A 22,182-nucleotide genomic window follows, 5' to 3' on the forward strand; every position below is an offset into this window, starting at 1 on the left:
TTCTCTGTGGGCTCTCTGAGGGTTCCCTAATGGTTCCTTAATGGTTCTTTGACGGTTCTTGAGGGCTCTCTTTGAGTTCTTGAAAATTATCTGTAGGTTTTCTGTTCTCTGATGATTCATTGATGGTTCTCCGTCGGCGCTTTCCAGGATCGTCTGGAAAATACTTTCTATCTTTCTTCCTTCCTTTCTTTCTTTCTTTCATTCTTCCTTTCTTTCTTTCTTTCTTTCTTCCTTCCTTTCTTTCTTTCTTTCTTTCTTTCTTTCTTCCCCCTTCTTTTCTTCCCGTTTTTTTTTATACCTGGCGAAATCCTAGGGTGGGGGGGGGGGCAGACTGCCCACGTTGATCAGAGTACCATAATGCATAGGTCATCCTCGGACAACTTTACTTGGGAATAAGATTATTCTAAAATTCTCTGATTTTTTTTTAAAATACTTTAAATATCATAGGAGAACGAGTAGAAGAAGGAAGACCTGAAGAGAGAAGTACTACCTCTACGCCGACAAGCAGTACTCCATCTACGCCGACAAGCGATTGCATGACCCAGATATCTTTTGCGACACGGACGAGAGATGGCAGTACGTACTTGGGAAACGGTAAGACAAGCATCCATGTATGGGTTGACCTGTCCAGTGGCAGTGGGTGTTTCATTAAGCTGTCCGACTTTAAGAACGACTGGTGATCCTTTCTTGTAAATAATCACCAATGAACGTGTAGGGGCGTCGGGGTCTAGTGGTTAAGACTCTCGTTTTACAAGTTGAGGAACGTGGATTAGATTTTCAGCCATGACGTGTATTCTTTAAGCAAGAAATTTACCAAAATTTTGCTGCACTCGACCCAGGTGAGGTAAATTGGTATCGACAGGAAGTAATTCCTCAAAAAGCCGTGAGCACCGGAATCGGTAGAGGGACTAGCTTGACCGGGGTAATATATAGGAGCGCCTTGATCACCTAAAAAGGTGGATAAGTGCGCTATGTATATCCTACATTAATATTGTTTTTATTTTACTGGTAAAAACATGTATCACTCAGTCTTAAAGGGGAAGTTAATTCTGAAGAAAAAAAATTGTTGTAAAAATAGCAGAAAAAAATAAAAAAGATAATAGTGAAATCTTGAAGAAAATCCATTCAAGATTAAATAAGTTATTAGAATTTTAAGTTTGGGATTTGCGACGTCATGATTTTTCTCTTGATATACTGAAGGTACAGTAAAAACCATTTACAACTATCTGAGAAATTGACATTTCATTGATTTTTCACCATATATAATTATGTAAGAAAGCTGCTCGCATATGACTTCACAAATAAAATAATTCAAATTCTGATAAATAGTTTAGACTTTGATGGATTTTTCTCAAACATTCGGCAATATTTTTTATATATTTTTTCAACTTTTTTTGCAATTAACTTTTTGTCAGGGTTAACTTCCCCTTTAATTTATACGAACACCTTTATGAAACGGCCCTCGTTCGATGCCCCAGTCACATTGCCGAAGTCGACTCCAGACCGATCATAGCTATTGTATTCTTTCCAATGACATACCAACTGTCGGTTTGGAGTCGGTTTCGGTTACAGTCACACTGCCGAAACCGACCAGACGGATCATAGCTAATACAATATTTCCAATGACATACTATCGACCGGTTTGGAGTCGGTTTTGGTTACAGTCACACTGCCGAAACCGACTCCAGACCGATAAAAGTTATTGTATTCTTTTCAGTGACATATCAACTGTCGGTTTGGAGTCGGTTCTATTGGTGTGACTGTAATATTTCGGTGCCTTACTCTCTTTCCTCCTTGTTCTATCAATCCATGAATCTACTCGTCAATGGTAAAGCATTGAAATCCCAGCTGAGAATTTTGTTTGAAAAATACAAAACCTTTGACACTTCGAAAATAAGCGTCTTCTTACTATTTTCCTTCTACACACAAGCACGTACACTCACAATATTCCTTGCCTAAGCGCTGATCACGCGAACTAAACCTATTTTATAAAATTTTGTTTCCATAGAAACACACGTATTTCGTCGGGACGGCGACACAATTCTTGACGGTTATCCAAAGAAAATAGAAGTAGAATTTCCCGGCCTTGAAACCAACTTAGACGCTGCATTGTATTACCAGTACAACGGAAACACTTACTTTTTTAAGGTAGGTAAATGGTTAAAATAAAATGTTAACTAACTATAATCTCAGTACATACATTGCTTTGAGGTTGTTTTACAATCAGAGTATACTTTCAAATATTGCGTTTTGCGTATCATAAAAAGAAATAAGTAAGTTTACTGTAATCTGAAAATCTATGATGGTAAGCTATTTGAGCACTGTTAGAGCAAACTGCTAAAAAAAATTTCTTATTGAAATGCTTATTTACTTTTCGAAAAGTAAAATATAGGGACAAATTTACTGTCTAGTTTCATTTTTCAATTTCAAGCACTCGCTTCTTTATTATTAGGTAATCAGTGGGTAATTTTTGCCAATCAGAACTAATTATTGAAATGCAATTTTTTTTACAAACTGAAAACCCGCAAACCTACAGATAATTTGATTTTTGTATAACTATTAACGCCAAAATGGGGTGCCAATTCTGTCCACAAATATCTACTCCGAATTCGGTGTTTTTACACGTCGTTAGACATTACTTGATTAGTAATGTCTTTGTGTACCAGGGCACTAGGAAATTATGCAACAAACTGAGAATGTTCACTTTTTCCACATCCACTTATTTTTAAGACAGTACACGTTCCAATGTTGTTAAATCAATATCTGTCCAAAGTGTCCTCTCCGAAAAATGAAGCAATTGACAAGAACATGTCATTAAAAGATTGAACCCCTATAAAAAGATAATTACTTGGTGACCTTATGCCTCAAAATTTGAAATAAGTACCATATTACGTCTTGTTTGTAACATACACACACACACACACACACACACTAAAATTTAAGAGAAAAAAATCAATTATCGTTTTAGTCAAAATAATGAAACAGCTCGGTATACCCCGATTGTAAAACAACCCTTTTGTGTTATCATTTTTTTACAATACAATCACGACACTGTGAGCATGTAAGAATTATAATGGAAGCCAACAAAATGTTCAAATAATGATTTCGTGACGTCAACATCCTGTTAAAAACGATAACAAGATTGTTACAAGATTATTACAAGACATTCTGGAAACATGTTAAAGATGTTTAGAAGAGGTGATGAGATGACAAGATCTTGGATCTCGTCATGTCTAAATCCAGTTGGAGAGATGATCAGATGATAAGATCTTGCATCTCGTCATGTCTACATCATGTGGGAGAGATGATCAGATGACAAGATCTTGGATCTCATCATGTCTACATCCTGTGGGAGAGATGATCAGATGACAAGATCTTGAATCTCATCATGTCTACATCCTGTGGGAGAGATAATAAGAAGACAAGATCTTGTATCTCGTCGTGTCTAAAGAGTCCTGTTGAAGAGATGATGATATAAAAAAAAAGATCTTGGATCTCATCATGTCTACATCCTGTGGGAGAGATGATCAGAAGACAAGATCTTGGATCTCATCATGTCTACATCCTGTCGGAGAGATGATCAGAAGACAAGATCTTGGATCTCATCATTTCTTCATCCTGTGGGAGAGATAATAAGAAGACAAGATCTTGTATCTCGTCGTGTCTAAAGAGTCCTGTTGAAGAGATGATGATATAACAAGATCTTGGATCTCATCATGTCTACATCCTGTGGGAGAGATGATCAGAAGACAAGATCTTGGATCTCATCATTTCTTCATCTTGTGGGAGACATGATCAGAAGGGCAAGATCTTGGATCTCATCATGTCTACATCCTGTGGGAGACATCAGAAGACAAGATCTTGCATCTCGTCGTGTCTAAAGAGTCATGTTGAAGAGATGATGAGATGACAAGATCTTGAATCTCACCATGTCTACATCCTGTGGGAGAGATGATCAGATGACAAAATCTGGGATCTCATCATGTCTACATCCTGTGGGAGAGATGACCAGATGACAAGATCTTGAATCTCATCATGTCTACATCCTGTTGAAGAGATGATCAGATGACAAAATCTGGGATCTCATCATGTCTACATCCTGTGGGAGAGATGACCAGATGACAAGATCTTGAATCTCACCATGTCTACATCCTGTGGGAGAGATGATCAGGAGACAGAATCTTGGATCTCATCATGTCTACATCCTGTGGGAGACATGATCAGAAGGGCAAGATCTTGGATCTCATCATGTCTACATCCTGTGGGAGACATCAGAAGACAAGATCTTGCATCTCGTCGTGTCTAAAGAGTCATGTTGAAGAGATGATGAGATGACAAGATCTTGAACCTCACCATGTCTACATCCTGTGGGAGAGATGATCAGGAGACAGAATCTTGGATCTCATCATGTCTACATCCTGTGGGAGACATGATGAGAAGGGCAAGATCTTGGATCTCATCATGTCTACATCCTGTGGGAGACATCAGAAGACAAGATCTTGCATCTCGTCGTGTCTAAAGAGTCATGTTGAAGAGATGATGAGATGACAAGATCTTAAATCTCACCATGTCTACATCCTGTGGGAGACATGATCAGGAGACAGAATCTTGGATCTCATCATGTCTACATCCTGTGGGAGAGATGATCAGAAGACAAGATCTTGGATCTCATCATTTCTTCATCCTGTGGGAGAGATAATAAGAAGACAAGATCTTGTATCTCGTCGTGTCTAAAGAGTCCTGTTGAAGAGATGATGATATAACAAGATCTTGGATCTCATCATGTCTACATCCTGTGGGAGAGATGATCAGAAGACAAGATCTTGGATCTCATCATTTCTTCATCTTGTGGGAGACATGATCAGAAGGGCAAGATCTTGGATCTCATCATGTCTACATCCTGTGGGAGACATCAGAAGACAAGATCTTGCATCTCGTCGTGTCTAAAGAGTCATGTTGAAGAGATGATGAGATGACAAGATCTTGAATCTCACCATGTCTACATCCTGTGGGAGAGATGATCAGATGACAAAATCTGGGATCTCATCATGTCTACATCCTGTGGGAGAGATGACCAGATGACAAGATCTTGAATCTCATCATGTCTACATCCTGTTGAAGAGATGATCAGATGACAAAATCTGGGATCTCATCATGTCTACATCCTGTGGGAGAGATGACCAGATGACAAGATCTTGAATCTCACCATGTCTACATCCTGTGGGAGAGATGATCAGGAGACAGAATCTTGGATCTCATCATGTCTACATCCTGTGGGAGACATGATCAGAAGGGCAAGATCTTGGATCTCATCATGTCTACATCCTGTGGGAGACATCAGAAGACAAGATCTTGCATCTCGTCGTGTCTAAAGAGTCATGTTGAAGAGATGATGAGATGACAAGATCTTAAATCTCACCATGTCTACATCCTGTGGGAGAGATGATCAGGAGACAGAATCTTGGATCTCATCATGTCTACATCCTGTCGGAGAGATGATCAGAAGACAAGATCTTGGATCTCATCATTTCTTCATCCTGTGGGAGAGATAATAAGAAGACAAGATCTTGTATCTCGTCGTGTCTAAAGAGTCCTGTTGAAGAGATGATGATATAACAAGATCTTGGATCTCATCATGTCTACATCCTGTGGGAGAGATGATCAGAAGACAAGATCTTGGATCTCATCATTTCTTCATCTTGTGGGAGACATGATCAGAAGGGCAAGATCTTGGATCTCATCATGTCTACATCCTGTGGGAGACATCAGAAGACGAGATCTTGCATCTCGTCGTGTCTAAAGAGTCATGTTGAAGAGATGATGAGATGACAAGATCTTAAATCTCACCATGTCTACATCCTGTGGGAGAGATGATCAGGAGACAGAATCTTGGATCTCACCATGTCTACATCCTGTGGGAGACATGATCAGAAGGGCAAGATCTTGGATCTCATCATGTCTACATCCTGTGGGAGACATCAGAAGACAAGATCTTGGATCTCACCATGTCTACATCCTGTGGGAGAGATGACCAGATGACAAGATCTTGGATCTCATCATGTCTACATCCTGTGAGAGACATGATCAGAAGACAAGATCTTGGATCTCATCATGTCTACATCCTGTGGGAGAGATGACCAGATGACAAGATCTTGGATCTCATCATGTCTACATCCTGTGAGAGACATGATCAGAAGACAAGATCTTGGATCTCATCATGTCTACATCCTGTTGAAGAGATGATCAGATGACAAAATCTGGGATCTCATCATGTCTACATCCTGTGGGAGAGATGACCAGATGACAAGATCTTGAATCTCATCATGTCTACATCCTGTGGGAGAGATGATCAGGAGACAGAATCTTTGATCTCATCATGTCTACATCCTGTGGGAGACATGATCAGAAGGGCAAGATCTTGGATCTCATCATGTCTACATCCTGTGGGAGACATCAGAAGACAAGATCTTGCATCTCGTCGTGTCTAAAGAGTCATTTTGAAGAGATGATGATATAACAAGATCTTGGATCTCATTATGTCTACATCCTGTGGGAGAGATGATCAGATGACAAGATCTTGAATCTCATCATGTCTACATCCTGTGGGAGAGATAATAAGAAGACAAGATCTTGTATCTCGTCGTGTCTAAAGAGTCCTGTTGAAGAGATGATGATATAACAAGATCTTGGATCTCATCATGTCTACATCCTGTGGAAGAGATGATCAGAAGACAAGATCTTGGATTTCATCATTTCTACATCCTGTGGGAGACATGATCAGAAGACAAGATCTTGGATCTCATCATGTCTACATCCTGTGGGAGAGATGACCAGATGACAAGATCTTGGATCTCATCATGTCTACATCCTGTGAGAGACATGATCAGAAGACAAGATCTTGGATCTCATCATGTCTACATCCTGTTGAAGAGATGATCAGATGACAAAATCTGGGATCTCATCATGTCTACATCCTGTGGGAGAGATGACCAGATGACAAGATCTTGAATCTCATCATGTCTACATCCTGTGGGAGAGATGATCAGGAGACAGAATCTTTGATCTCATCATGTCTACATCCTGTGGGAGACATGATCAGAAGGGCAAGATCTTGGATCTCATCATGTCTACATCCTGTGGGAGACATCAGAAGACAAGATCTTGCATCTCGTCGTGTCTAAAGAGTCATTTTGAAGAGATGATGATATAACAAGATCTTGGATCTCATTATGTCTACATCCTGTGAGAGAGATGATCAGATGACAAGATCTTGAATCTCATCATGTCTACATCCTGTGGGAGAGATAATAAGAAGACAAGATCTTGTATCTCGTCGTGTCTAAAGAGTCCTGTTGAAGAGATGATGATATAACAAGATCTTGGATCTCATCATGTCTACATCCTGTGGAAGAGATGATCAGAAGACAAGATCTTGGATTTCATCATTTCTACATCCTGTGGGAGACATGATCAGAAGACAAGATCTTGGATCTCATCATGTCTACATCCTGTGGGAGAGATGATCAGAAGACAAGATCTTGGATCTCATCATGTCTACATCCTGTTGAAGAGATGATCAGATGACAAAATCTGGGATCTCATCATGTCTACATCCTGTGGGAGAGATGACCAGATGACAAGATCTTGAATCTCATCATGTCTACATCCTGTGGGAGAGATGATCAGGAGACAGAATCTTGGATCTCATCATGTCTACATCCTGTGGGAGACATGATCAGAAGGGCAAGATCTTGGATCTCATCATGTCTACATCCTGTGGGAGACATCAGAAGACAAGATCTTGCATCTCGTCGTGTCTAAAGAGTCATGTTGAAGAGATGATGAGATGACAAGATCTTGAATCTCACCATGTCTACATCCTGTGGGAGAGATGATCAGGAGACAGAATCTTGGATCTCATCATGTCTACATCCTGTGGGAGACATGATCAGAAGGGCAAGATCTTGGATCTCATCATGTCTACATCCTGTGGGAGACATCAGAAGACAAGATCTTGCATCTCGTCGTGTCTAAAGAGTCATGTTGAAGAGATGATGATATAACAAGATCTTGGATCTCATCATGTCTACATCCTGTGGGAGACATGATCAGAAGACAAGATCTTGGATCTCATCATGTCTACATCCTGTTGAAGAGATGACCAGATGACAAGATCTGGGATCTCATCATTGATCGGAAAATAAGACATCGTTTCTTTTTTCTGAATGAAAACTACATAGTTATGGGCCCTGGTCTTCTTTCGTGCCGCTATGCTCTCATCTTTACCCTTTTTCACACCTTTAAAAACCGGCGCACACTATGCGATTAGTTGCAATCCCAATTTCAAAGAAATTTTGATAACATTTGATATAAATATATTCCAACCAATTAATATTGGCGATCAGAGTCCAGAATAGTGGTAGGACTACGGAAATCAAAATTCAGTATAGTTTGAGTCTCACTGTAGGAATAAAAGCACATTCAAATCCAAATCGTAATCGACTTGAAGCCGATTTGGACTTTACTCCGACCACAGGGCTTGCCGCAAAGCAAAGTTGCGAGTTTGTTATTCCTAACATTATGCTTCAAATGAAATCATTTTACTTCTTGGAAGTGTCACAAAATGCAAAATGTGATTTATTAAAAACTCGCGTCGCATCGGATCGCATAGCATAGTGTGCCCTGTGCTTTATTCATTTGTATTACTTGGCATTAAAACGGGTCGCCCCCTAGTCAATCATCCACTATTTAGAAAAGGGTTTTTAGAGGGTTCTATGCTTTTCCTGAATTCGAAACCGTTAAAAGTTCCCTCAAAGTTTCTAAATTTTGAACATTTTCAGGTTCTTTATAAAAACATTGAAGGTTCTTGAACACTCAAAGAACATTTTGGAACCCTTTTCTCGAGGGTTCCAAATACGAGACAAAAAGGGTCAAATTCGTTTCTTTCTTTTTTATCATTCGATGTGGGTTTTTTGTTTTATTTAAGTCTTGATAACCTCGCGATGCATGATAAGTAGAATCATTGATATCTATTTTCTCTTTTCCAGGGAAGTGAATATTGGAAATATTCAAATCAGGACTTAGTTGCTAGAGGAGAAATGTCAGACTTAATCTCCCCATACCGTCAGGCGTTTTACGGCTTTAATGATCTCCCAAGCAATATTGATTCGGCCTTCATATGGGGTAGAACTGGTAATGTCTACGTAACTAAAGGTTAGTAATAACATGGACCTACTATAGTAATAATAAGGCCACATTGAAGATTCAGAAATGGTGAAGGGGGCGGGCTACCAAAAGTTGTTTTGTGGAAACTTGCTCATGCAAACAGTAATATACAAATAATGCACGTGAGCGCGTGCATGCAGGGCAAAATAACATGAATAATGAACGATGTGCGAGAAGAGCCAATGGTATATCCATTTGGCGAGTCGAGCACAGAGTTCATTATTTAGGTCCTCCATGCACAAGAATGCGTGCATTGTTTGTTTTATACAACCTCCCTCCTCCACCATGTTACTGAGTTGCCCCGAATGCTATATTTGATCTAAATTCTAGATAATTCCAGACCTCGCACTATCCTGCACTCTGACGTCAGAGTGCAGGATAGTACTTTTGGGATGCAATAGTGCAATTCGCTGAATATCATGTGATCCGATTTGGACCTATCAGATTACAGAACATTCTTGGGAGTTGTATAATATACAAATAATGCATGCAGCCGAGTGCGTTAGTGGAAATGCAGAGCACGCGAGGTTTCTTTAGATAGGTGCCGCACTGTGCACGAGCCGCTTGCGGCGAGTGCCCAGTGTGCTCCATCTGAAGAAACCGAGCTTTCTCTGCATTTACTTTTACGCCCGGGGGGGGGGCCACTTCCATTCACGAGTGGATACCATGCGCGACCATGGGGTCTCGAAAAGCACCCTAAACACGTAATTTCCATATTCTGAAAATGCACCCCTTAACAAGTATTGGCGTGTGAAACCCTACCCTTAACAAGTATTGGAAACAAAACGATACTGTTGGCAAATATTCACTGAAATGAACCCCTAAACAAGTACAGGAATGTTTTATTGTTACGGGTCCTTCGGTCGTCGGCTTTACCTTGTTTGGTTTAGTACGACCCCACCTTCTACACCTCGCGCAAATTGGACTCTAAACACGAAGTGTTGGGGCAAAAAGGACATCCCTTATAAAACATTTTAATTTTGTTTTATCATCCCCGCAAATTCGACCCTAAACACGTAATTGTCCTAGCGAAATAGATACCCTTTTTTCATTATTTTTGTGTTTTTGACACCCTTATCACGTTACGTACGTAACGTGCCCTATCGTGAAAAAGACATCCTTTTTACGTGTTTTTTTGGTCGCGCATGGTATCCACTCGTCAATGTAAGTGGCCCCCCCGGGCTTTTACGCACGACAGAGCAAGTTCATTATTTGTTTCATAAAATAGCAACACAGAAACAATTTTTAAAAAGTTACAGTACAGTTTTGTTGGACTTCTACCGCACTGGTTTGCTTGAGCGTGCAATGTCAATTTTCGTTGCACACCTTTTGCACTACCGTGCAGTGCACAAAAAAAGTTGGATGTCATGTGACGCGTATTGACCAATCGCGATGCTTGAAATAATGCTGCTAATTTATAATGTACAAATAATGCACGTGAGCGCGCGCATGCAGGGCCAAATAATAAACGATGTGCGAGAAGAGCCAATGGATATACCGAACCGAGGTCCGCTGGACCGAGTGTGGTATGTCCATTTGGCGAGTCGAGCACAGAGTTCATTACTTAGGTCCTCTATGCACAATAATGCGTGCATCGTTTGTTTTATACATGCACCCCCCCCCCCCCCGTTACTGAGTTGTCCCGAATGCTATAATATTTGATCTAAATTCTTCATAAAATGCACTATCCCGCACTCTGACGTCAGAGGGATGCAGGATAGTGCATTTGGTATGACGTCAGAGTGCAGGATAGTGCATTTTGGATACCATAATGTAATTGCTGAATATCATGCGATCCGATTCGGACCATTTTTGGGAATTGTATAACAGGGGTTTGACACTCCTAAAATATTGTCTGGCAAAAATATTTTTAGTAAAAGATATTCATACTTTAATCGTCCCTTCTAAGGACGATTTGTATACTATATCATACAACTCCCAATGTTCTGTAATCTGATTGGTCCAAATTATATCACATGATATTCAGCGAATTGCACTATTGCATCCAAAATGCACTATCCTGCACTCTGACGTCAAAGTGCAGGATAGTACGAGGTCTGGAATGATCTAGAATTATCTAGAATTTAGATCAAATAGTAATAATCGGGGCAACTCAGTAACATGGGAGAGGAGGGGGTTGTATAAAACAAACAATGTACGCATTCTTGTGCATAGAGGACCTAAATAAATGAACTCTGTGCTCGACTCGCCAAATGGACATACCGTACTCGGTCCAGCGGACCTCGGTGCGGTATATCCATTGGCTCTTCTCGCACATCGTTCATTATTTGGCCCTGCATGCACTCGCTTTGTGCATTATTTGTTTACTATACTATACTGTTTTATATGACATCTAAAAATAGATCGTTGTAATTTCTCATTTACAAATTTGAATAAAAGTGCCTTCAGTCAGAGCGCGGTTTGTTATCGTCGCATACATTCAACACGCGCACTGCAAATACGTGTGTAACACCGGTGGACTCGGTGCGCGCGCGCAATGGAAAAAATCGTATTGTATCCAAAATTGAACGGTTGATGACGTCGTTGTAAAATATGCTGAATGAAAAGGATCCATCTAGGTGTCATATAAATAAAAATTAATTCATTATCTGGTTGGTGGCTTCAATGTAAAAATTTAACCATAGGGGGTGAAAAAGACCCAACTTCAGTATGATATATGAAATAAACTATCTCGTATCTTGTATGATGCATGCACATGAGCTCATTATGCGATCTATCTTCACTCGAGTTGAGGCTCTGTTCAATCCATTGCAGGCTGAGTGCAATGAGTTGAACACAACCTCAACGAGAGTGATGATGTAGCATAGTGGACGAATGAAGACATGCATCATTTGGCCTGTTTTGTTTATACAACGACTCTGCTAAATCGTGTTATTTAAAAAAAAAATAGAAGAAGAAGAAGAAAAATTGCAGATGGAATTTAATAAATTTGCGTTTGTCCGGCAACTCATTATTTCTGATAACATGACTATTTTTTTCCCATATATGAAAACTGTTTTCATTCTTTAATTCATGAATTAAAGTGCGGACAGTCAGACTAGTTCATGTGTTTACTTCGATGCGCGCAAACCCAAACACCCTCACAAATTGGGGGCACTTCCATTGACGAGTGGATACCTGGCACGACCGCGCGACCAAAGAAGCGCGCAAAAAAGGATGACATGTTACGTACGTAACGAAATAACAGTGTCAAAAATACTAAAATACTGAATAAAGGGCACACTGGCGTATAAAAATGGGGACTTGGGACCATAGCCCCCAAAATCCATTACCAAGAAAAGTGAGGAAAAGAACGGAAAGGGAAAATTGTAAAATATGATATTATTAAAGAAATACATATATTGTCAAAATTTGCACAGAATTATATCTTTTCGTTTATGTTCAAAACTTTTGTTCACTCTCTTTGCTTGCACGTAGCTTTTTAGAAACTTTGCTCCATACGTCAAGTTTGCCACCTCAAAAATTATTTTGCTCATTGCGCCACTGGGCATCCGTTCATTCAATATTGAAATGACAGAATGTGTTATTCCAGATTCAACCTTGCTGTGTATTATGGTCATTTCCCCCCCCCCCCCGGGGGGCGGTCTAATATATTGCTGTACACACGCGTGACCAAAAAAGGCGTTTAAAGGGGTGGGTTTTTTTCTTTCAGTTTTGGACGCGGTCCGCGTGTGGACTCGCTAAGGGTATCAAAAACACCGATTTTCAAGAAAAAAGGTGGTTTTGAAAGACTGGTCAATGGTCAATCGCGGGGTCAAACGTATTTAGGGTATGTTTTTCCCCCGATGTCATATTTTGGCAACAACTGGTTTAGGGGCCAAATTGTGTAAATAAAGCACGCGAAAAACTTGTTTAGGGGGTTATTTTGCCCACAGAAAAAAAAAATCGTTTAAGGGGTGTTTACAAATGATTTGGTCACGTGTGTGTACAGCAATACATTTGACTGCCCCACTCCGGGTCATTTCCTCATCTTCTTTCAGTAAAGATTTTTCATATTTCATTTACTTGAAGTCAAGATACATGAATAACATGATATTAAGTTGTGCTGTTTCTTCCAACTGCATTCTACAAATCTGCTTTTCATATTGCGTTTCCGACTTAAAACAGGCGATGAGTACTATCTGTTTTATATGGGCTACGGTGTACACCCGAACTATCCGCGCCCGCTGAGTCTCTGGAGGGGAATACCGAGTGGGGGCGTCGACGCTGCTTTCCAAGACTACGACGGCTTCACGTATTTCTTCAAAGGAACCGATCATTACCGGTTTAACGATTACAACGTCCGGATTGACGACGGTTATCCGATGGAGACCGCGTTCACGTGGCTCGGTTGTGATGCGAGTGCGTACGCAGTCGCCGGCGGGGGAGGAGATGCAGCTTCAATGATTCCTTCAGTAGCTGCTATTGCATTTTCTCTCCTTTCTGCGATCTACGTTTTTTGAAAACAATTTTTCATTCTAGGCTTGTAAGATTGTAGTGCCCCTAGATAAATTTAAGCGTGCTGCAAGCTAGCAAACAGTAGACATCAATATGCATGCCTATTACTAGCCTATTAATCTATCCACTTAGTCTGCAGGCACAGACCCTTTGTTTTCACAGTTCGCACTGTGCATAAAACAGAGTCTAAAATAGTGAGACTAGATTCACTGTGTACTGTGGCTGGTTCTGTCTTATTTGACGCAGACGGAGCCTTCGACGTCTAGTCTTCACTCTAGACATGGTACATTTGGTTAAAGTTTCAAATATGAATCTGTGTTTGCAGACTACGATCCACTTGCTATTCACCTGGCCATGTTACAACCGATAATGATATAATGTCACAGAAATGGCCCTGGGAAGCGGGGGGTGCTGCGTGTATTATTCTCCATAGGCAGCACCCCTGGAATTCTGGTAGGTGTGACAAAATGGAGAAATGTAACCAAAATGACCAACATTTTGTATAGAAACCCTTTTTTTCTGTTTTGTTTTTTGCTTGTCAAATTTCTCGGGACCCAAATGACTTTCATTTTTTTGTAGTAACCCCCACTCCCCTATTTTATGGCTTGTCAAATTTACATCAGCTCCCCCTGTAAAAAAAAAAATCGTTCCCAAGGCCTTGGTCACATCAACGCATAATGTCACATGAACGCACAATGTCGCAGGAAATTACATTATGCGTTGACCACCCAAAACAGTCACGATACAGAGTTTTCGAAATCACTACGCGGCCGCTCTTAACAACGCACCAATTCCTTTGAAGATGCAAGTAAGTCAAAGCACAGTGGAGAGCTGAGAGGATTTGTCAAAAGTTGGTGGACCGGGACAGCAGCGCAGCGTCATCTTGTGACTCTGGACAACGAGGTATTTTCAATTGCTCGTCCGGTCCAAATCTTCGGATGATCTGCTGTCCTGGTCCAACAACTTTCGACAAAATCCTCTCAGCTCCCAATTGTGATTTGACTTGCATTTTCAAAGAAATTGGTGAGTTGTAGAGCGCGGCCGCGTCGTGATTGCGAAAACTCTCTATTATCGGTTAACAGGTGATTGCTAGTGACTAGCTAGCCGCTAGCTTGAAATTTCGGTGACAGAGTGCTAATCATTTGTTTTTTCCTTAACACGAATTATGCTCGATATGTATAGATACAGTATCTTATTTATATAGTGTATATAGTCCGTTCCTCTTCGATTCAATGTTCAGTTGATGAAAAAAAATGTTTTAGAAGAAACTTATCCCTACAGAATTACTGGTTGAAAATAAAAATTGAGATGAATAATTTATGCATTTTTATGGGCGTCAGTGCAGAGGATTGTCCTTTTAGGGGGACGAGAGGATTTTCATTTAGGGGGACGCAACAAGACCCCCCCCCAAAAAAAATCTAAATCAAAAGATAATTTCTGCGCTGACGCCCATGTCATTTATTTCAAGGAAACTGAAGTCTGTTTTCATGTAGATATCATACTAAAATCATTTATGGAACTTTTGAACTGTTAAGATCATAGAATATAATGCAACTTTTATCACAATAACAAATTAAAAAGTTTTCAAAAAAAATCGTACGTAAACTTCCGTTGGAAGGCATAGACAGTTCTGGTCATAATCCAACAAAAGAACCAACTGGGCTGGTAGAAACTCCTTAAAGAGATGGTCCGGTCTGAAAATATATATCTTAATACATAGAGTGAATTCACTGAGGAAAATGCCGAAAATATCATCAAAATCGGATAACAAATAATAAAGTTATTGAAGTTTCAAGTTTAGCAATATTTTGTGAAAACAGTCGTCATGAATATTCATTAGGTGGGCTGATGATGTCACATCTCCACTTTCGTTTACTTATGTTATTACATAAAATCATATTTTTTTTTATTATTTCATACTTGTGTTAATAAAAAGTCTCCCTAATAATGAAATAAGTTGCAGCAATAAATATATAATGCACTAAATCAGTTGTCAATCCAATTTTTCTAGTTCTTGGAGGAAAAATTTGAATAAACCTAATTTCATATAATAAAATACAAAAGAACAAGTTGAGATGTGACATCATCAGCCCACCTAATTAATATTCATGACGACTGTTTTCACAAAAAATTGCTTAACTTTAAAATTCAATAACTTTGTTATTTGTTATCCGATTTTGATGAAATTTTCGGCATTTTGCTCAGTGAATTCTACTCTATTTATCAAGCTATAAATACTTTATAATAGCCCGGACGCGAAATTATTTTTCCCACCGAGTTCTGGACCGACATATGAATATTCATGACTTGCGTCTTCGGATTGAGAGTACGCATGCGCGTGGACTTGGCCTCCACCAGTGCCGATCGTTCGCATTTACGTTGCTCAGAATGAATTAGCATCGTCAAATTACCGGTACCCTTACATAGTTACATAGGCCTTATAGGCTTAGATCTATATATACATCCAATTCTTAAACACTTATCAAACTAGCTGCCATTAATGGCAAGACATGTGCTAGGGTAGGGCTAGCTTAGGCTAGCGCATTAACTTTACCTCAAATCTAGACCTGTCTAATGCCTATACTAATAGGAATAGCCGACTAATGCCATGGTTAACTTCGAACTGGTTAATTCCGAACTTTACGTTTGATTAGGTTTGGACCAATTAGCTTATTTACCATGGTCTAATATGTCAAGTCCGTATACAGAACAAGTCCTAGATCTAAAAAAAAAAATATCTTAGTTCTAGTCTAGTCTCTAGATCTAGACTCTGATCTACGCGCTATCAGCAAACTAGTGTACCAAGGGGGGGGGGGGGGCAGACTGCCCCCCTGACGAGTCACAACTGATCCAGGGGACGTGTCCCCCCCCCCCCTTGAGAAGCCAAATTAATGATTTGTAATGTCAAAATGCAACGAAAAAAGACGTATGTCCCCTCTTTTGAACGTGAAAATCTTTTTTTTTCTTGTTAAATTTTTTTCAGCTACGAAATCCTTAATTTTGGGTGAAGACGTGGATCAAGATCACTGACGTTAATTTGTGCCTGACGTTAGAATACGTTCCATGCACGCACTGGTGTACTTATGGATTATGGATTATGAATTTCTTAGCTGAAAACAAAATTGACAAGCAAAAAAAAAAAAAAAAAAAAAAGATCTTCACGTTCAAAAAACGTCTTTTTCATTGCATTTTTACATTACAAATTATTAATTTGGCTTCTCAAAGGGGGCACGTCCCCTGAATCAGTTGTGACTCGTCAGAGGGACAGTCTTCCCCCCCCCCCCCTTGGTACACTAGTGGTTCCATGCTGATACAGCGTAGATCAGAGTCTAGCTATAGAGACTAGACTAGAAATAAGATAATTATTTTTATAGATCTAGGACTGGTTTTGTATACGGACTAGACATATTAAACCATGGCAAATAAGCTAATATTTGTCTAAACCTAATTAAACGTGAAGTTCAGAATTAACCAGTTCGAAGTTAACCATGGCATTAGTCGGCTATTCAGTGTTGTAGTCAAGGCTCAAACCTCCAAGGCCAAGGCCAAGGCTTTAATACCCAAGGCCAAGGCTTCAATACCAAAGGTCAAGGCCAAGGCATGGAAACCCAAGGCCAAGGCCTGAAAACCTCAAGGCCAAGGCATTTCAAACTTACGATATACAGAACAATGAACTAACAATACTTAGGCGGCAGACATCTCACATGGTAAAATGTATGTGAGCGAGGGGACTGAGCGAGAAAAAAATCTAACCTTTGTACATTTAAAAACAAAAATAATTTCATGATAGAGACATATTAAAATAATGATATAGTTACCTGTGTACACATAACCCATAATTTTTCTATAGGCCATTTACATTGCAATAATTATTATTACCACGGTCATCTGATCCTGGCATTCTCAACGTATGTTTTTCTCCACTCCCTGGGACAGAGGCAGCAGAAAATTATTATTGGGGGGAGGGGGGGGGTCAACGCCAAAAAGGCACCCATTTATCAAAATGAGTTTTATTTGTGCAAACAGATACATGTATTTTCAAAATGAGATTATGAACTGCGTGAAGTAATTGTGTGTTTTGTAGAAATTAAGTTGAGCAAAGGCTTTCTAAAGTGATTTTTAATTATAAGATAGATATTTTGCTTTAGGTTTTACTTCTCAGCGAGAAAGCATAGCGAGCAAGCGGTTTTGAAAAAAAAATCAATTCTGAAGTTGTAAAACTTGATTTATGGTCAATTATGGGGCTAATCATTGTTGAAATTTCCTTGCGCGATGTTGCCAGCGCGAATCACCAGTTCAAACTTCTTGACATGTCGTGTAATAAGACATGGAAATTATTTTATTCTGAGCTGGTTTTTTAATCATGAAAAAGATGTGTATCTAACTAAAAATAACTTTGCACTCGCTAATCGTTTTTATATACTGACCAGTAAAGGAAGCAGTTAATTAAGCAGTTAATTACTGCATTTTAAATAAGATACATAACTCACCAATTAAAATAATGCGAGCGCAAAGCGCGAGCTCAAAAATTTGTGATATTCCAACCTGAAAACTGGACATTCTAAGCATTTTTTTGTGAACGGGAAGAGAACGAGTATAATCATTGATGCGAGTGCAGGAAGCGAGCCAAAAATTTGTGATATTCCAACCTGAAAACTGGACATTCTAAGCATTTTTTTGTGAACGGGAAGAGAACGAGTATAATCATTGATGCGAGTGCAGGAAGCGAGCCAAAAATTTGTGATATTTCAACCATAAAGCAACATTCTATACATTTTTGTAACCATTAGCAGTACTGTACTAAACAATAATTGATGCAAGCACGATTCAAAATCTGTGATTTTCGAACCTGAAATGTATTATGTTTTATTATTAAAGAAGGTATTTCTTTTTTAAAAAGGGCATATTTCATTTTTTTGGGGGGAGGGGGGGGGGGCAAGAGAGCACAAAGCGCAAGCTAAAATTTTCAAATGCTTAAACTGAAAATGAGTCATTTTTAGGACTCTTGTCAGTTTTCATATTTTTTTCTGCTTACAACCACTTTTATTAAACAGTTAATTAATCATTAATTATTAATACTTATTTACAATACTAATAATTATGAATTATTTAATTATTTTTTATTAATTATTATTTCTTGAAACCAATAATGACACAAAAACAAATACGTTGTTTATTTCCTTGAAACTGTAGAGAAATGAGATTCATGTTGAACGATATATGATTAAAAAGAAGTAAACATTTTTTCCCCTTTGTTTTGTCAATCTGACCCAAAACATATATAAAATTTAGAAGAGAGATAGAGAGAAGAAGAAGTCCCACCACCAAGAATAAACTTAGACAAGGGGGGGGGGGAGGGAAAGGAAAAGATGGAGTAAATGTGATATTATTTTTTAAACAATCTATTGCAAAATTAGCTTTTCTTATAGAAAGAGGGGGACAAATTTTGTTCACTCGCTCGCTTCAATCGTTTTCTTCTTTTTTTTTAGAGAGAAATTTTGCTCTATATGCCATGCTTGGCCCCTCAAAGTTTCTGGCTCATCATGCCATTGACATAACCCATTTGGATATGACAAAATTGGAGACTGTGTTCAAGTTTACCAAATCTTTTCAGAATAGCATTAAGACTTAAAACATTCTTGTTGGCCAAAGAAAATAATACAAGGAAAATCCTAATGGAATAGAAATCAAACTTGTTATCGTTCTTTAGAGTTAGCTATGTTTAAAGTATGAAAATTGTTGTCAAAATTGCAGTCAGATGTAAAAATTTTTCTTGTCATCAAAGCACTAATATCTTGATCATGACCATTATTATTTACTGTCATTATTATGATTACAACACATTACCAATACACAATGCTATTTTTCATAACTGATGTATTCTTTGTTTGAATTTCTTGATAATGGTGACAATTACAATTGATGACACTGCTAGTACACTTACTACTGCTGCTGCTACTGTTACTGGTGATTGGAAGTATTGACCATTAGTGTTATTAAATATATATTAAAAAAATTGAAACATTTATAATTACTTATTTAAAACAAATGAAAGTACAAAATACAAAATGCCTTGAAAAAGCCTTGAAAATGCCTTGAAAATGCCTTAAAATTTCAAGGCTCGAAATTCTCAAGGCCAAGGCCCTCTCAATGCCAAGGCTTTGAAAAAGTAGGCCGAGCATCAAGGCACTACAACACTGATTAGTACTATGCATTAATTAGACAGGTCCTGATTTGAGGTAAAGTTAATGCGCTAGCCTAAGCTAGCCTTACCCTATCACATGTCTTGCCATTAATGGCAGCTAGTTTATTAAGTGTTTAAGAATTTGATATATACATGTATATATATAGATCTAAGCCTATAAGGCCTATGTAACTAAGTAAGGGTACCGGTAATTTGACGATGCTAATTCATTCTGAGCAACGTGAATGCTTACGATCGGCACTGGTGGAGGCCAAGTCCACGCGCATGCGTACTCTCAATCCGAAGACGCAAGTCATGAATATTCATATGTTGGTCCAGAACTCGGTGGGAAAAATAATTTCGCGGGACCATCCCTTTATGTTATAGTCCGCAATGCTAGTTATAATGAAACGGATGCTGAAAATGCGATGGGCGATCGCAGTCACCGTATTGAACTAAAATGTCCGTGAAGACAATGTCGATGATGATAAACAGTTGATTTCAGCAATCCACGGGTTGCAGAATGAGAACTGAAAATTCCTCTTTACATACTGGCAAACAGTTCCGCATAAAACTCGATCTGTACGGAGATAAATTCTGGGCTCTGAAATTCTATCTTGTGATGTTCTGAGTTCTGATTCTTCTGAAAAATATCCCAAACTTTGATATCAATTTCCAATCTTCTTGAAGCTTCCGGTTATTTCTACAAGATGGACATTACCTTTCTTTAAGAAAAATCCACCAGTTTCAAAAACATTCTAAATGATCTCTTAATTTTTAAAAATACCTATCTTCTCCTTTGTCCTTGCCAGCCAGCGAACCATATTGTCTATAGAGATCAATACGGGTTAATTTTGAGGAACATTTCTTAGTAATTAAAATTCCACTGCCCATTTAAAATGAAATCAAAGAGTAATTTACCCGTACCACTGACATTGAGTTGAATAAATGTTACAATGAATAGTTATTTATTAACATAATTATGTACAAGCATGTGCTTATATATTATATAGTGTTGTAGTGACTCCCCATTGAAGTGTTTATATGTAGAATCATTAATGTATAATCTTATGTTTTTCTAGTATGTAATAAATTGCATTTCTACCAAGAATAAATTTAACAGTTCTATATTCGACTCCAATTATGTATTTATGTATTCTCTTTAAGTAAAAATTGCTCCATTTGGGGGAAAGTGATAAGTTTTTGCATTTGTAATATAAATTTGTTATTGTAATTCTGAAATATGTCGTTCTAATAAAGAGGGAAAATAAACAATAAAAGAAACAAGCCCAAGTAGTGTTGTTTGTCAGCAATAAATGAGTTTTGGAAGGAAAGTAAAATGATTATGATGATGATGATGATGATAATAACAATAATAATAGTAATGATAAAAATAACATAAACTATAATTATAGTAGCAGAAGGCTGCACCATATAAGCATGCGTATATGGTGCAGTTTCCACTTACTATAAATATTATTTATATTATTATTATCATTATCATTATTATTATTATCATTATTATTATCATCATCATCGCCATCATCATCATTAGCAGCAGCAGCATAATATTATTTTCCTTTAAAATAAATTGTTTATATACACTATATAAATGAAAAGGATTAAACTGACAATGCGAGCACCAGGAATGATGAACACTTACGCCCTATGGCCTACGCAAATTATGTTTCATAAAGTTACGAAAAAAATATCATGCAATATGTAATAAAATGTAATATGATTAGCATAATGATAATTTCTTCTTCCCCGCTACGTTTCTCTTTCTTTTTCCCTCTTTTTCTCCTTTTCCTCCGTTTTTTGCCAGCCGATAGGGGGGGGGGGCAAGGGGGCATGTGCCGTAGTTACGCCTCTTGTCCTGGGAATCTTTGCCATAGCTATGTGGTTAAGGGGAAAAAATCGCAAGCGGGGGTGCTGGGGTGTCGATTGGTTGGTTGAGTTTTAATAGTGTGGAGGTGGCGCTATCCATCGATATCCGATGATTTCCGCCAGGCTAAGCGAGAGGGATTCCACCCTCCCCTGTACAGCTCTCGTCATTCGATTAATTGTTAATTGCACTGTGTGTGAGATATAGATTCACCGAGGAAAGGCGTTGTGTAGTATTCAAATCTTTTGAGTATTTTGTTTAAACATCTTTTGTTAGATTTAACAGTTAGTACTCGTGCTTGTGTTTTCCTTTCATGGATGTGAGTGTTAGTTTATTGGTTTTAATAATGTGTCTTTCGAAAGCATTTATAAGCGCTCCTTACTCCATATCTTCGGTTTATTAAAAAAGTAAAAATATAGAAACAGAAGAA

At 38.5% G+C, this 22,182-nt stretch overlaps 1 protein-coding gene across 1 annotated transcript in view; it reads left to right on the forward strand.

Moving 5' to 3' along the window:
- The window catches only part of LOC129276242 (matrix metalloproteinase-16-like), a 29,499-nt gene extending 14,252 nt beyond the window's left edge, over positions 1 to 15,247 (forward strand). The window contains exons 6-9 of the mRNA XM_054912648.2: positions 448 to 594; positions 2,009 to 2,148; positions 9,048 to 9,213; positions 13,354 to 15,247. Of these exons, the coding sequence (XP_054768623.2) occupies positions 448 to 594; positions 2,009 to 2,148; positions 9,048 to 9,213; positions 13,354 to 13,688 (788 nt within the window). The 3' untranslated portion in view covers positions 13,689 to 15,247. The remainder of the gene's footprint in view (positions 1 to 447; positions 595 to 2,008; positions 2,149 to 9,047; positions 9,214 to 13,353) is intronic.
- The last annotated feature ends 6,935 nt before the right edge of the window (positions 15,248 to 22,182 follow it).

The sequence above is a fragment of the Lytechinus pictus genome, chromosome 14 (assembly GCF_037042905.1).
Source record: "Lytechinus pictus isolate F3 Inbred chromosome 14, Lp3.0, whole genome shotgun sequence".
Taxonomy (NCBI): Eukaryota; Metazoa; Echinodermata; class Echinoidea; order Temnopleuroida; family Toxopneustidae; genus Lytechinus; species Lytechinus pictus.